General features: G+C 38.0%; 1 protein-coding gene across 1 annotated transcript in view; it reads left to right on the top strand.

Moving 5' to 3' along the window:
- Window positions 1–15,757, top strand: part of LOC140158409 (laminin subunit alpha-1-like) — a 161,869-nt gene that overhangs the window by 34,402 nt on the left and 111,710 nt on the right. Inside the window, 7 exon segments of the mRNA XM_072181501.1 lie at window positions 1,320–1,458; window positions 4,222–4,506; window positions 5,687–5,796; window positions 6,876–7,096; window positions 8,270–8,406; window positions 12,301–12,516; window positions 15,006–15,146. Of these exon segments, the coding sequence (XP_072037602.1) occupies window positions 1,320–1,458; window positions 4,222–4,506; window positions 5,687–5,796; window positions 6,876–7,096; window positions 8,270–8,406; window positions 12,301–12,516; window positions 15,006–15,146 (1,249 nt within the window).

Genomic DNA, 15,757 nt, shown 5'->3' with positions numbered 1-15,757 from the left:
GGAAAAAATTTCTTGAAGTATAGTGGATCCATCACCTTTTGGTGATAGAATTGAAGCTAAACTGGTGAAATATGGTGCAAAAGTTGAAAAAATGTGCGCGTAACACACAAAAAATGGCACTTTTGGGGCTAAAATGGCCAAATATGAGGTTAATTTGGTCAGACACCCACATACAGGCATCAGCATGGGGGGGGGAGGGGATGATTGTATGGACCAAGCCCCCATATTGGGGGGATTTATTCCCCCCATCCCCAGGATCTACGCCTATGTGAATAGGATATGAGTTGCCTCAATATTTTAGTATGACCAGACAATATAGCAACTGTGTTTCCAGCAACTACAAAACATTTTACAAAAAAAGGTTTAAATATTTCGATAATGTTCAAAAACATCTTTGAAAACATACTTAAAAATATTCTAACTTGCCAGAATATTTTCCAAATTTGTTTGTCAACAAATATTTTGTGATAACATTTTGACATCATTTTTCAAAATAATTTTGTTGTAGTTTTTGTTTTTACATAAAATTAAAAGTTTTGAAAAACGTTTTCATTTCCTTCATATAACCCGACATTTGAATATTAAAAACTATTTTACTAAAACAAAAACATCCAAGTTTGTAACATTTTGAAATAATTTTTGTGTTTGCTGGGTGGTGTGTGTTTGCTAGAATTTCATAATATGAAATGTTACCTGCATGGCACAGGAACAAAATGAAGCAGATGTAGGTAAAGACAAAATGCATACTGCGATATCTTATCTTTCAATAATTATGCCGAATATTATTTTTTTCATTTAGAGGTATTCGAATCTCAATGAAATTGTACTCAGGCAAATTGCCTTTACAGCCAAATAAAAATTTTTATAGTGTTTCAGAGATGTCCTATTATGGCACCCTAAATGACATCAGTTCAGAGTTTTGATTTCTTTTTACAGCGTTTAAGGGATATCCTATTTAGGGAGCACGGTGGCCGCGCGGAATGAGCTCCGACTCATAATCGGAAGATTGCGGGTTCGAGCCCCGGCGACGCCATCATATTGTGCCCTTGAGTAAGGCACTTTATCTCCATTATACTCCTCTCCACCCAGGTGTATAAATGGGTACCAGCATTCTTAAATGCTGTGAAGGTAACAGACTCGTTGTAGAGGAGGTGTAGCGATCCCCCTATAGCAACATTACATGGAGGAGTCTGGCCCAATCGCCAATGAAACAGAGATGGGCACTCCGGTTACTGTTTATACAGGATCGTCTCCTTTACCTTTTTACCTATTATGGCACCCAACATGATATCAGTTCAGAGTTTGATTTTCTTTTATAGTGTTTCAGAGATGGCCTATTATGGCACCCTACATGACATCAGTTCAGAGTTTGAATACGTTGGTCATGAGAATTTTGAGAGCGATGAACAGAACCGTCCCAACTTCAGAGGAGATGGATATGTGACACTGTCTGGATCGGTAAGTTTATCCAGTGGCAGCACCAGGAATATTTTTTTTGGGGGGGGGGGACAAAGTGAATTTCAGGGGTAGCCAAAATCGATAAATTTTGAGCAAAATTGCCGCTAAAACTGAAATTTACGTATTTTGGGTTTTTTGACTGAAAAGTAGGGGGGCAAGAAAAATATTGGGGGGCAAATGCATGTTTCAAGTGATTGATAGCAGCATCAATGCCACATTGATCAAGGTCTACAGATATATATATCTGCGTATCGTCCTCATAGCAATGGTAATCAAGGTCATGGCTGACTCGGTATTGATTCTGCCATGTTTGTGCATGGAGGCAAAATAGTGTACCTGTGTATTTTTTTGTTATGTGTAACTCTCCTGCGAAGTCACCATGCACAGCATCATCATCCCTATATCTTCATGTCAAAAATTGCTGTGATAGTACGGCAAATCCACTTGTTCTTCAACAGCTACGCATGGCAATTTTGTTTGAGATAGGCCGAGCGACTCAGGCTAAGCATATCACTTACACGATATGAGATACCGCAGCGTTTCCATTCATACATGTTTTTACGATCTGCGCATGCTCAGTACCCCATATGATATTGCCATTTACAAGAAAATTTGATTTGTTGTCAGGTAAAACTCAGGTTTTGTTTTCAATACACTAACTGGAAGTTCAATACACTCAGCTGCGATTGCTGTTTTCTTTCAACACATATATTTAACTGCATTTTCACCGAAATGTTTTTAAATTGTACGATAATAATGTGATATATTCAACTGTTTGAGAAAATAATCATTATGAAAAGAACAAGCATAGCCCATTCAGCTCAGTCTATAATGTACAGTGCACAACTTATAAGTCCCCCCCCCTAATGCTTTTTGAAATAAATTGAAAATTATTTAACGAAATGTAAAATTGTAAAAAGTTGTGAGTCACCTTATTTGTTTTACAAATCTGGGCCAATTTGTAGTGTCACACATCATTGCGTTTGTCCACAATGGTTCATTATGTAAAAAAGAGGGAGTTTTAAAAGTTGCACCTGAGTCCATAGGAGTCAATTGTCAAACAATACAGTATGTTAGGCATGTCCATGTGTTTGTAAAGAGATAACGTGGTGAAAGACAATTTCAGATACAACTTATGAAAATCGTAATGTGTAAGTCAAATTTGTTTGGGAAACGAGCACGACATAATTTATTGAAACGCAATAACTTGCCAGACATTTTTCGACGGGTTTCAGCCAGATTCACTATAGACATGTCCTGACCAACAGTCGTGACACGTCGACGAGGTGCTCTCGGCTGATTTTTCACATCTCCTGTCAACTGAAATTTTGTTCTCAATTTTCGAATTGCATTAGGCGCAACTCCCATACGACGAGCAATTTCTTTCAATGGTACATTTTCAGTCAAGTTAGCTCAATCGATAAGGCGTTCGACTATGGTGCGAGAGGTTGCGGGTTCGAACCCTGGTGGTGTCTAATATGCTCTCGTGGAAAAATTGAGTTAGCTTGAAATTCCCCTGGACAAGAAACTCACTGCTAATTTGTCTCGTTGTAACCCCGTACGAAACTCGGGGAGCTGATCCTGGTTGCGATGGTTATTAAGTGGTTTGTCTAGGGTGTGCGCTCTTGAAGCAGCAAAGTCCCTGATTTGTTGTTTAATGGTTTATGGAATGATGTGGGCTTTTTTTTTTTTTTTTTTCATCCAGCAAACCTATTGCTCTACCGCGAAGAAATTCGGGCAAACGCGGCATTATTAAAATGTGACTTTTCACATGTGATGAACTACTGGCGATGTGGTCTATTCTCACCGCAGTACATATCCCTTCCATCTCAGACATTTATCATTAAAAAGAAAAGAATAAAACACCTGCTTTGCTTTTCAAGAAGAAGAAGAATACCAAAGATTAAGTTTTCTTTTACAAACACATGAATATCCCTGGCCTACTGTATTGTTTGAGAATTGTACTCAGATGCAACTTTTAACACCGTTTAAAATGGTCTCCTTTTTTTACATAATGAACCATTGTGACTGAACGCAATGACGTGTGACGCTAAAATTTGGTCCACATGTGTAAAACAAATAAGGCTACCCATTTTGTCAAATAGTTTTCGATTTATTTTAAAAAATATGTAGGGGGGAACTTATAAGTTGTGCACCCTATACAATGCAGCACATCAGTGAAACGCTATACAACTTTCTTTATCTGCGTCAATAATAGAATATTGATCGAGTTTGATTGATAGATGATGTCAGACGCAAACTAGTCTTTTTATCTCTGTCTACAAGTATAATATAGTGCTGTAAGTCTAGTATTTTATTCTCAATACTACCATCCTCACGGGTGCACACCGGTAAATAGCTCCCATTGACTTTCTGTACAAACAGGGTCCGAGAAAACATCATTTTCTTGACCTGAGAGCGACTTGGCTCTTCAAAACTTACACTTTCTGCAAGTTGCAGGTCAGATAAACAGTCAGTGCAGTGTCTTTTCTAATGCATTACTTTAAGTGCAAGGCCACTTTCTCACTTTTCGAAACACTGATTTTTCCTCCAAGGGTATAGGAGATTTCTATTTACTGGTGTGCACTCTAAACATAGTCATACTCAGTAAATGGTTAAAAAATAATTTTGAAGTCGCAACTTTCATTTTGACCAGGGCATTAAGAAATAATTTTAAAGTCCCAACTTTCATTTTGACTAGGGCATTTTTATTTTAAAAAATTGTTTAAAATGTACTTTTTTTAACAACTTCCAAATCTACAGGTTAGCACAGTTGCATCATTTACAGTTTCTATCTCTCAGCTGAGTGGAATATTCCAGCTTGTATTGCGTGTTGCAAATGATGGTCCTACCCAGGTGGACGTAGCCATTTCTCCTGTAGGTAACACAGAAGGTACCCCTCAGCAAGGAGCTGTTGTGTTGCCTTTGTGTCCTAACTGGTGTTCACAGGCAGTAACCTTTGGTAATAGTGAGGATGTTACGTTAGGACCAGGTTCTTGGTTTGTGGAAGCTACAGTAAACACGCAAGGTGGAGCCAAGGTGTATTTGGTAAGCATACTTTACATATGTTGACACTAGGAAAAAATTAAATTTTGACATCCAATTCAATTGCAGGGCATTGCCATAAATTCATAACCTCATAACAATAGGCGCTATAAGCTTTATCCAATCCAAACATATGTGACATGATCAAGGGGAATGAGTCGGATGTTGCTAATATTGTTTCTGAGATATTGGCAAAAACAGTGTTCAAATTCTTTTGTTTTATATTGTTTTCAGCCATTGATAAATTGCTCATAACTCGGTAACCAGATGTCCGGTTTTGATGGGGTTTGCATCAAAATGTAGCATTTGTAAACTGCCAGAAAATAATGTAAAAAACTTCAAATTGCCGACATGTGACTCATTCCCCTTGATCATGTCACATATTATTTTTTCATTTTACACTGGTTCCAATCTTGTATATAAATAATCCGTGTTTGTGTATCATTTCTTAACATGCAAACAAGTACAAGCATCACATATTAAATGCAAATTAAATAGTGAACGAAAGATAAAGTAGGTAATGGGGATATGCATCCTGCACAAGAACGATTGCTCGCTACAAGAGGACACCGATTATAGTTAATAAGAAAGAAAGAACAGTTTACCAACCCAAAGTGTTACAATTAAACAAGACAATAAATAAACACAAATCCCGACCGGCACACAACACAACTTGAAAAAAACAAAACAAGGGATTGTGCCGGTATGGGATTCAAAACCATGACCTTCCGATCTCTAGACGGATGCTCTATCTATTAGGCTACCAGCTCCCACTGATAAACGGTGGTTAAAACTGGGTCTAATGTGAGCAGTCGATATACAATACACACAAACAAATGTACGCAAGTACAGGAGATCATTGCCGATGCTTAATCGTTTCCCCAGCATTATACAAGTAGGTAATGGGGATACGCATTCTGCACAAGAACAAATAAACACAACAGGGAACGATTGTGTGGGGATTTATACAGTAGTTGGTTTTTGCGTAGGGTTGCAAGTCAAAATGTGTGTGGAGGATTGGGATTTTAAAATGTGCCAGGGGTTGTAAGGCTATCCAAGAGTAAGGTGGGATGTTTGGGCACATGAGTGGTCTGACTTTCAAGAAATGGGGTCATGTCCACAAAATGGTTGAAGCCACCGATTATGAAAACATTGTAAATTCTGTATGGTTTTATATCTGTAGGATTATGCAGTAGCTATTCCAAAGGAGTTTTCTAATCCAGTTGATTTGCTGGGAGCAGCAAGAGCTACAGAATTCACAACTACATGTAATGTGCTTACTAATGATATGAAGTAAGTTAATTGGTATGATCAGAGTGGAAAACAATAGGAAAATGTAGTAGATATGCAGCTAAAAATTATTACAATTTTACTTTTATTACCAGTTAGTTTGAACTAAAAGATAAGGATTTAGCTAAATTTCATTTGGCAAAACAGGATATATATTTTTTTAATCCTGGAATCATGAGTAGAGTTTGAACTCAGATAAAAAACAAGAAATGATCAACTTTTAAGCAATATTATAACATTTGCTGATGAGAACGCCCTCAATCCGAGATTTTGAATAAACTACAGGAACCATCGTTTTATTTTTACAATGGAAATATTAGTTGAACAATGTGCATAACACAGTACGTACATGGCGTGTGGGCAGTTGTGACATATCAAAAGAACCGACATGACTCGCGTTCGAATGAGTGGCTCGCATTGGCGACATGTGCTGGTATTAAGTAGCGATTTTCTTTGAATTGCCTCGTCTGTTTGCGTCTAAATTAAAAGAAGACATATCTGACAGTGAAAACTAAAATTTTATACAAAAAAAGATAATTCTATTTCTTATGGAAATATTATATGGCTTTATTAAGCATAATTATCTTGTTCTTTTGAAGTTGCCAGGCTGTAAATGAAGCAAGTTTGCTTGGTTAGGGATTTGCCTCCAGAGAATCTGAAATTGACCCCATATATATATATATACATACCAATTTTCCAAAAGAATATGACCCATTTTTATATCCAAGGCCTAGATTTTTGGTCAAATTGTGCAGAATTCTGCAAAAACTTTTATAAATTTAAAAACAACAAAATTGAAATTCGGGCACCTGGTAGGTAAAATTGGGATAGTGTTTTCGAAAAAAAAAAAATTTTTATACCAATATTGACATGGAAAATATGGCCATTTTTACAGCTGAGGTCTGAAAATGAGACCCTACCATTTGGTAGTCCTTTGAACTGAGCCCCCCTCCCCCACCTTACCAGGCAAATGAACCAATGTGAATTTTATCTTGAAACTCAATATGACTAAATAAAGTACAAGAGTGATAAATTTGGTTTAAAGATGTTCTTTTTGAAATCGATGTTATTTATTTGAATAGAGTAAACACCACAGAGGAAGCAATATGTCTACCTGCCGTCTTTTCCTTGACAACTTACTACTTCAACGGAGCCAAAACATGTAGCTGTGATCTAACTGGTAGCTATGACAATAACTGTGACCCGTATACTGGGCAGTGTAATTGTAAACCAGGGGTAGGAGGACGTCAGTGTGCGCAGTGCTTACCGCAGTATTACAACTTTAGAAGTACAGGATGTACACGTAAGTGTAAATTGTTTTTTGAAAGGCAACAAGCAAATTATTTATATTTATGTTTTATATAATTTTTTTTACTCTATGATGGTTTATGTAGTTGTGCATGTTTGAAGTCTATTTAGTTTGTGAATGGGGTTGTGTGGGCTGCACAGAGGAGAAAGAAACAGAGCGCGTACAACCAGTCAAAGTCCCCGTGTATTATATGATGTAATCTCGCATATTCATGAGGGCCGATTGTTTGATCGTGCCGTGTCTAACAATCACGCCAGCGCTGCGTGCCTTCGCGTGTACGAAATAGAGTGTTGCATGCCTTTGTGATTACGCGATAGGCCGTGAAAATATGCAGTAATTAATTCTCGCTATTCGCAATAAGGGCGCCGCCAGCGGTTTGCGGTGTAATCGTGATGTATCATGGGAAAATCGTGATGTATCATGGGAAAAGGTCGACATCCAAGTCCGCGCAATACGAATATTACCATGCTATTACATAGGAACAATGCATTTGTTTATAAACTAATAATGAAATCAAAAATGAAAAGTAGAGCTACTGCTATTTCTTCCGTTGTTTAGCAACTGCAGGATTCAAGCCTTAGCTTATTGTTGAATGTGTTAATTTTTCCATTTATGTTTTTCACACTCTTGTTTTTCCTGTCATCTTTTCCCTTGTATGTTTCTATTGTGTGAAATCTTCTCCATCTGCTGCTCTTTATGCAGGCCAGTTGCAAAATTGTTTTTGCAGAATTTCCAAAATGTAAACCTTACCCCCCCCCAATGCTTGCATGCAATGGGCTTCACACCTCCTCCCCCCATATGGCCCTTTGTTGTTTATTTTGAAAATTTGATCATTAACAAATAGTCCCTTTGTTTATTTTTTTTTCTAATTTGGACATTTGTCATTAACCTGAAAAGTGGACTTTATTGGGGGAAGGGAAGGGGGGGGGGTAGCTGCACCCTGTTTCCACCATTTCAGGATAATTGTGCAATCATTTGAGTATTTAAAGTCTTTGTTGTAAGATTATTATGGCACATATAATATTCTAGTACTAATACATGCCGACAACATGGCATCCCCAGCACATATCATCTTTGTATACACTAATACATGCCAATAACATGGCATCCCCAGCACATATCATCTTTGTATAATATTCATCTTCTGCAATTTTTTCCCTTTTACAGCTTGTGAATGTTTCACTTCAAACAAAGTTTGTGACCGAACCACTGGTCAGTGTGTATGTCCAACCTTGACTGCAGGACGGAGATGTGATCGCTGTGTTACATTTGCATGGGGTCTGGATGGAGACAACGGTTGTCAGGTATTGATTGGTCAAGTATTCTTGCTTTTCTTTTAGAGCGACAGGGTCTTTGCTTAACTCATTTCTATCTTCCCTTGAAGGTCTATGTCGTGTCAGGGGGGCAAAGCCTGGGGGAAGTCGACTCATAGGGGTGTGGGGCACAAAGTGTCAAACTTTGGGAACTGAGAACTGATCTTGAGGCAAAATAAGGGCTTCTAAACTGAAATTTCAACATATTTTGGGGGGTCTAGTGAACTACAATTGGGCCAAATTAAAGGCTGGGGTGCTATGAAATTTCAAATTTGAGCTAAAGAGCAACAATTGTCAGAGTAGAGGTTTGAGGCTAAAGAACTGATTACCAAATGTGGTTCTACCGAACTACCGCATGCTGGAGATCCTGAAAAAGGGACCATTGGAGTTGGACAGCAAACTCCACTGTAAGTCTGTTGTTTTTCAATCTGTAATTGAAGAGCTTATTTCCATATTGTGTTAAGTCCACTATCCCATGTTTCTGATTTCCATGTGTGATATTACAATGTGTTGTGATGCTAGGTATTATAATTACAGTTGGATGCACCATTACAAAGCAAAAAGTGGATGGACGCACAGTAACAATACTGTGTGAGGCCTTTGTCTCCCAAATGAGAACAATAGTCTGCATATTGTTATGCAGCATTGTTATGGTAAATAATCAGCTGAATAATAGCTTGTTGATGGTACAACTCATTGTTGCTAATGTCAAACTTGTCAAAGAAATTATGATTGTATCTCACAAGTAAATGAGACACATGGGGTTGTGGAAATAAGCTCTTCAATTGCTGACCATGCGTCTATTTTGAACAACATGTCCTATGCCGTCTGCTCATGTAGTCATTAAAAGTAGAGTATATCTTTATCCTGCCATCATTTTTTTAAATGTTGGATTTTGTCTTTATCAGATTATTCTCATATTTTTAATTTGCAATTTGCCCGCTTCATTATTAGTACAACTATACTTGTTCCAAAAATACACAATGAATTTTGATTAATTTTAGGCAATGGCTTTTAAACAAAGCCATCCATTTTACATCAAGTGTAAGTTATTTTGTAATCCATCCATTTTACATAAATTATTATAACGTTACCAGTTAGGACGCTGGACAACCGATTGTTATTGTTCTGCAAGGCTCACTCAGTCATTTAATAAGGCAATACAAACGATCGAATTTGGTATTCAAATGAACAAAAGTTTGAGTTACACCTTTTCAGTGTAAATTTTTTTTTCTCGGTCAAATGAAAAGCAATAATTTTCATTTTTTCAGTAAATGTCAGGAAAAACTGTAATGCTTGATACTGTATTTTTTTTTCAAATCTTAGTGTTAAACTTAGTCGTGAAATTCAGTCATTTAGTGTATGATTTTCGATTTTGTTAGGCTTCAACTCTGCCCATGAGCCTTTTTTTGGATCAACCTTTTAGCTTTTCAAAGTAATATAGTTCGCTAAAGAAGGATTTTTTTTTACTTTCTAACGCACATCACCGTGAGCGATATATCATAGTTTTGTCAGAATTTCCGTTTTGATTCCATAATTTTTGACTACCAGCTGAAAAATTTTCAAATCCATGCGTGAAATCTTAGGCTAATACTAGCATTGTGGATCGATATCTCTGGGTGCCCGGCCTGTATACAGTGTTGCCAGAACTTCAATATAGCAAAGAAATTACCTAGTGTTTCAATTGTCATGAAGGTGACTGGGTATAGTGCCTTTTGTTTGTGTTTGTTTGAAATTGCTTAAACCTACCGAAAGTCATAATGAAGCAGCCAAAACAATACAAGGTTAAACATGGAAGTTTATAACAACCTATTATAATGACCTAAAGGAAAAATCATTTATGGCAACAATGAGCCTTGCATTGTAAGTCATGGTTAAAATGTGTTGAGTACCCACCCCACCCCCATAGGCCTACATAATATTACATACCGGTACCTTATATTTATATAGCACGGCTATAGCTATACATTTAGAAAGTAGGTCCTATAGCGCTAAATTATGACAAATAGGCCTATAACAAACCCGAACGCAAGTCTGAAGGGTGTAATGAAAATGCCAACCCGCGATGGGGGGGTCATTCAAAATTCACTTGGAGATAGGAGGGACAGAAAATTACAATCCCCTCTAATAACACAAATTTTTCTAGGTTTGGACAGTGGATTTTCCCATGGACCTCATCCTAGGTAAATAAACAAACAAACAAACAGACAAAATGGTTTTCATGGAATCCATAGCCCCTATAAATTGAAATTGCAGGCTATCACGGGAGTAAATTTCCAAAATTCACCTCATTTACCAGAATTGGGTTTTTGGGCTACCAAATCGCTGGTCAGGCAATCCTGGTTTTCAATGGAAAAGGGACCTGGTTGACAACAACTGAAATATCGATTATTTCTGCTGGTTGCTCTCGAGATAAAGTACTGATTTTGACATTTTTGGAGCATGAAGGGAAAAAGGGTAAAATAAAAACGGAAATTCTGACAAAACTATAATATATAGACCCACACGGTGTGCTTTACAGAGGTGGGAAATATCTTTCTTTAGCAAACTATATTAGTTTGAGACGCTAAAAAAATAAATTCCGTAAAAAGCTCGCGGGCGAACTAAAGGCCTATAAAAATTAAAAATATCACACTAAAAGACAAAATATGATGCTTGAATTTTAACACCAGGATTTAAAAAAAAATTTATATCCAAGCACTATGCCTATCCTACAAGACGATGCCTATCCTACAAGGCCCACGTGGAGAAGACCAAGGCCAAGGTCAGCACACGCAACAACATCTTGCGCAAACTTGCCAACACCAGATGGGGTGCTAGCCCAGATACCATCAGATCAACAGCACTGGCTTTGAGTTTCTCCACCGCGGAATCCGCTTGCCCTGCTTGGGAGAGATCATCACATGCTAGGAAGCTAGACTCTGCACTCAACGCAAGCTGCCGCTCCATCACAGGATGTCTAAGGCCTACCAACATGGACAAGGTCTACCTCTTGGCAGGTATCGCACCACCTGACATCCGGAGAGCTGTGGCAAGCAAAGAGGAAAGACGTAAACAGAACAAAGACGTAAGACACCCCTCTTCAACCACACACCACCAACCAGACGGCTGAAGTCAAGGAAAAGCTTCATCACAAGTACCCTCCCTCTGCAAACAACATCATCAGAGGCTCGCACCCAGATGTGGAAAGAAAGGCTTTCATCTGAAGCAGTCACCACTGAGATGGGGATTCAACCCACAGAATCACTACCTCCAGGAGCAAACGAAGTCTGGGCAAACTGGAGATGCCTTAACCGCCTCGAACCGGTGTTGGACGTTGCAAGGATACCCTTCACAAATGGGGATACATCAGTGGCCCGACCATGTGTGATTGTGGACAAGAGCCACAGGCGATGCAGCATCTGCTGGAATGCCCGCTTTTGGAAGATCCTGTGACGACAGACGATCTGGCGCAATTTTCTCAACGGGCACAAAAGTGTGTTTCTCAGTGGATAAGTACAGTTTGATGTAAGGACACGAAAGAAGAAGAAGATTGAAGAAAAAAAAAATATTGCTTTATATTTGACCGAGAAAATAAATTTCATAGCAAAAGGTGTATCTCTGAATTGTGCTGATTTTAACATGTATCGATCGACTTTTAGCGCGACTATGCATTTCTAAAGAATTGGTTGTCCAGCGTCCTAACTGTTACTGGGCGGGAAAAACCTCATATGTACTTTTAGCCCTTTAACATGGATAAAGCCTTGTAGGTGTGGACTTGATATTGGAGAGGTTGCTTCATCCATGTTCAAGGGCAAAAAGTACACATCAGGTTTTACCCGTCCAGTGACGATATATAGGATGTATCATACAGTGCACTCAATTAATATTGTTATTTTTGAATAGCCCTGTGATTGCGACCTTCAAGGATCTATAAGTCAGCAATGTGACCTTGAGAGTGGGGAGTGTGATTGCTATCCAGGTGTTGGTACTCCAACATGCTCAGAATGTGAAGATGGATTCAAGATCCTGACCAATTCAGGATGTCAGCCTTGTGGGTGCTCACCAGATGGTAGTCTTGGTAGCGTATGTAATAAAACAGATGGCCAGTGTTCATGCAAGGTAAGCTATAATTAAAGACAGAGATAAAAAGAATTTATCGCGTCTGACGTCATCTGTCAATCAGACACGAGCACGGCTTGTTTACAAGTGCCATGATGATGACTTGCTGAACACGGATTTATAAACGGGCGCCTTATTGTTAATTTTGCACCTTTCGACATGCAAACCATCTCAAAAGTTAGGTCTTTATAGTAGGAAACTTTCTTTGGCGAAGGCACCATGTCCACAATGCCTAGAAAAGCTGCTTTTTGCCTTGTAAAAGTACGTAATTTTTCGCCATTTGCTGCTATTTCTTTTCTCCGATCAGCACCAGATAAATCGGTCTTCCTTTTACGCGCTGATTAACCTGTGTAAACCAAGCTGCTGTAAAGTTTCATTGAATACAAGAGTAGATAAACTGGAATGAAAGACCATATCAATATACTTTGTTTACTTACCGAACCCTCAGTAGACTGGAGAACAAAATGTATTCAAATGATGATGAATCCTCAATTTCAAGTTGAGGCTGACCGATCATTCATTAAGATACGGATAGAGTAGAGTCTGAGCGGGTCTATGCTAAATGAAAATGACCTTTAAGGGGGTACTACACCCCTCGATAAATTTGCGTCTATTTTTGCATTTTTCTCAAAAACTAATAACACCTAATGTGTAGGGCTGTTAAGACCCCCTTTTTCACCATCGCTGTCACCAAAAGACCCCATTACCAGTACATGCTGTGTAAACCAAAGACCCCATATATTTCCTTTAGATCTATCACCCAAAAACTTTGAAATGACAAAGCCATTTGAAGTCATTTAGAACTAGAAATTCAATTTTCGAGGCTTCTTTAGGCTCTCACACAAAGACCCTATTAAAAAGTCATTCTCACCCAATGCCCCCCCCCCTTATAATTTAGATCCAAACGGATCTACTCTCTCAACCAATGACCCCATATTCTGTACATTTTGGTCTCCCTGAATGCCAAAAACCATGCTCTCACACACAACGTTATAGGCCATACATGCAATGTTAAATTGGGGGGGGGCAAGGGGTATCATTTTGCAATCAATTTAGTATCCATTATTATGGCATTGTGTCCTTATCATTATAGAATAAAAATTCCTTTAAAAAACAACAAAAAACAGTAACAATCCTGTTGACCCTGGCTGGAGAAAATTATAAACGACTGCAAATTAGTCTATGAGTAAATTGTAGGTCAGTGAATTATGCAAACCACAAAAATAACGTTGCACAAGCCAGTGATCTCCTTGCAATACAAACCGCACAAAATAGCGTATGATACGTTAGGCGGTCTACTTGTTTTATTTGTATTTTTCCTGAAAAAAAGAGAAATTGTGTAGGTAAAGTGCTGCCTCGTACGGTCTTTCCCCCGTTCGAAGCGAAATTGATTATGATTGATCGAAACTGATGATGTCACAGTAAATGAAGAGTAAATGTTCACAAAGAGTTACATACACATGAGCCCTCGATATAAGCTCTTTTGATATTCAGTCATGGACGTGTATAATGTGTGACATTGTACCACAAGAAATCGGGAAGGTTCAACAAAAGGCCATATTGAAATTGTTTATTTGCATAACAAATACAATATGGATATACATCACGCTCATATTCTAAGCTCGCACGGTAACATTAATCTAAAATATTTTTTTATTTTTAGTCCAAATATTTCTAATCGAAGTTGATATGCATATGAATTGTAATATCACAATTTACTAATATAAAGTCTGCATACTTTTTGTGTAGACTTTATAATAAAGCAGCGGCCTGATTTTATCCATATGTGTAAAAACCATTAAATTTGTAATACTTGATTCAGAGTTTTTTTCTGATAACAAAAACAGTATACGTTATGTGCATTGAGAGTGTTGACAGTCCATTCTCTCAAAGCTGTCACACTTTATTTCATGACGTCACCTTTAAGTTTCTAGGTCAAATCTGTCTCGTTTGAAGGAATTCACAGCTTACAGTTGGTTTTTGCGGAATATCAATTTTAAACGACTTATTTTCTCAAAAAAGGAGTCATTTTCATTGTCCTCATAATATTAGCTTGCCAATGATATGATGTTGTCTGAGTAATATATATGCCCTTTAATGAAAGTAGATCACCATTCTTTTCTAACACATTAGTGAAAATATGTGATGGGATCAAGCAAAATTAGTCGGAAATATTAAATTTCAGTTTCTTATAGGATAGGAAAAAGCATTTACACAGCTGCATTTTGCAGGAAACCCCATTAAAATTGAACAACCAGTTCCAAAGATATTACCAATAACAGTTTCCTAAACAATAGGAAACAAAAGGAAATATTACATTTGTTTGGCTATATCTCAAAATCAATATTACCGAGTTCCGATTGATTTTGCTTGATCGCATCACATATATGTTTGTTTGCTATTGAGATATTCACTAGGTGTACAATGCGTCTACCATGTTTAGTCAACTCATCATATAATAATGTTTCCTCTATTTGTCATACATGTAGGAAAACACTGGCGGTTTGACATGCCATGACTGCGCTGCAGGGACATTCTACAATTCAGCTACTCAGATACAAGGCTGTCTGCAATGTATCTGTATGGGCATCACTACAGATTGCACAAGTTCATCCGATAGGAGTATTCAAGTAAGTAAACATTCAATGAATGCAAGCTGTAAAATGGGCTATTCCTGTTGAAATCATACACTCCCTATGAAAGACATGACCTTTAATTTCCCACACAGGGGGTGTAGATTTCAAATGGAGTCACCCATTCAGGTAACCCCATTAGAAATCCATACTTCCTGCATGGGAGATTAAGGAAATGTCTCCCACGGGTGGCTTGTGGATTTCAACTGGCATAGTCCAATGGATCATCAAACATGAGGGTATTTGAAAACATTCATTATCAGTCCCTCATAACCATGTATCATCACCTATCTATCTTTATCCTGGTAAGCTCTTTAAATACATAAGTACTGATCTCCCCATACAGGCCAGCATGCTTGTATAAATTTTAAGTTTGACTTGAGCATTTTGCTTGAGTATGGTCCCATCAGGATCCAAGTGTGTGTCTGCCCGACTGACAAATACTTGACCATTCACACATGGATTGGCTGCACGGACAACATACTCATAAACCCATTGAAAATTTATGATGATTACAGATTGCTCATAACTGCAGTTTTTAAAAGAATTAAAGAAACAATGAGCTTGCGCCTCTGTTGCATGAGGTCCTGGGTTTGATTCCCGGTGGT

This window comes from Amphiura filiformis, chromosome 8 (assembly GCF_039555335.1).
Source record: "Amphiura filiformis chromosome 8, Afil_fr2py, whole genome shotgun sequence".
Lineage (NCBI taxonomy): Eukaryota > Metazoa > Echinodermata > Ophiuroidea > Amphilepidida > Amphiuridae > Amphiura > Amphiura filiformis.
Note: the sequence above shows the minus strand (reverse complement) of the source record. Positions and strands in the feature narration are given on the sequence as shown.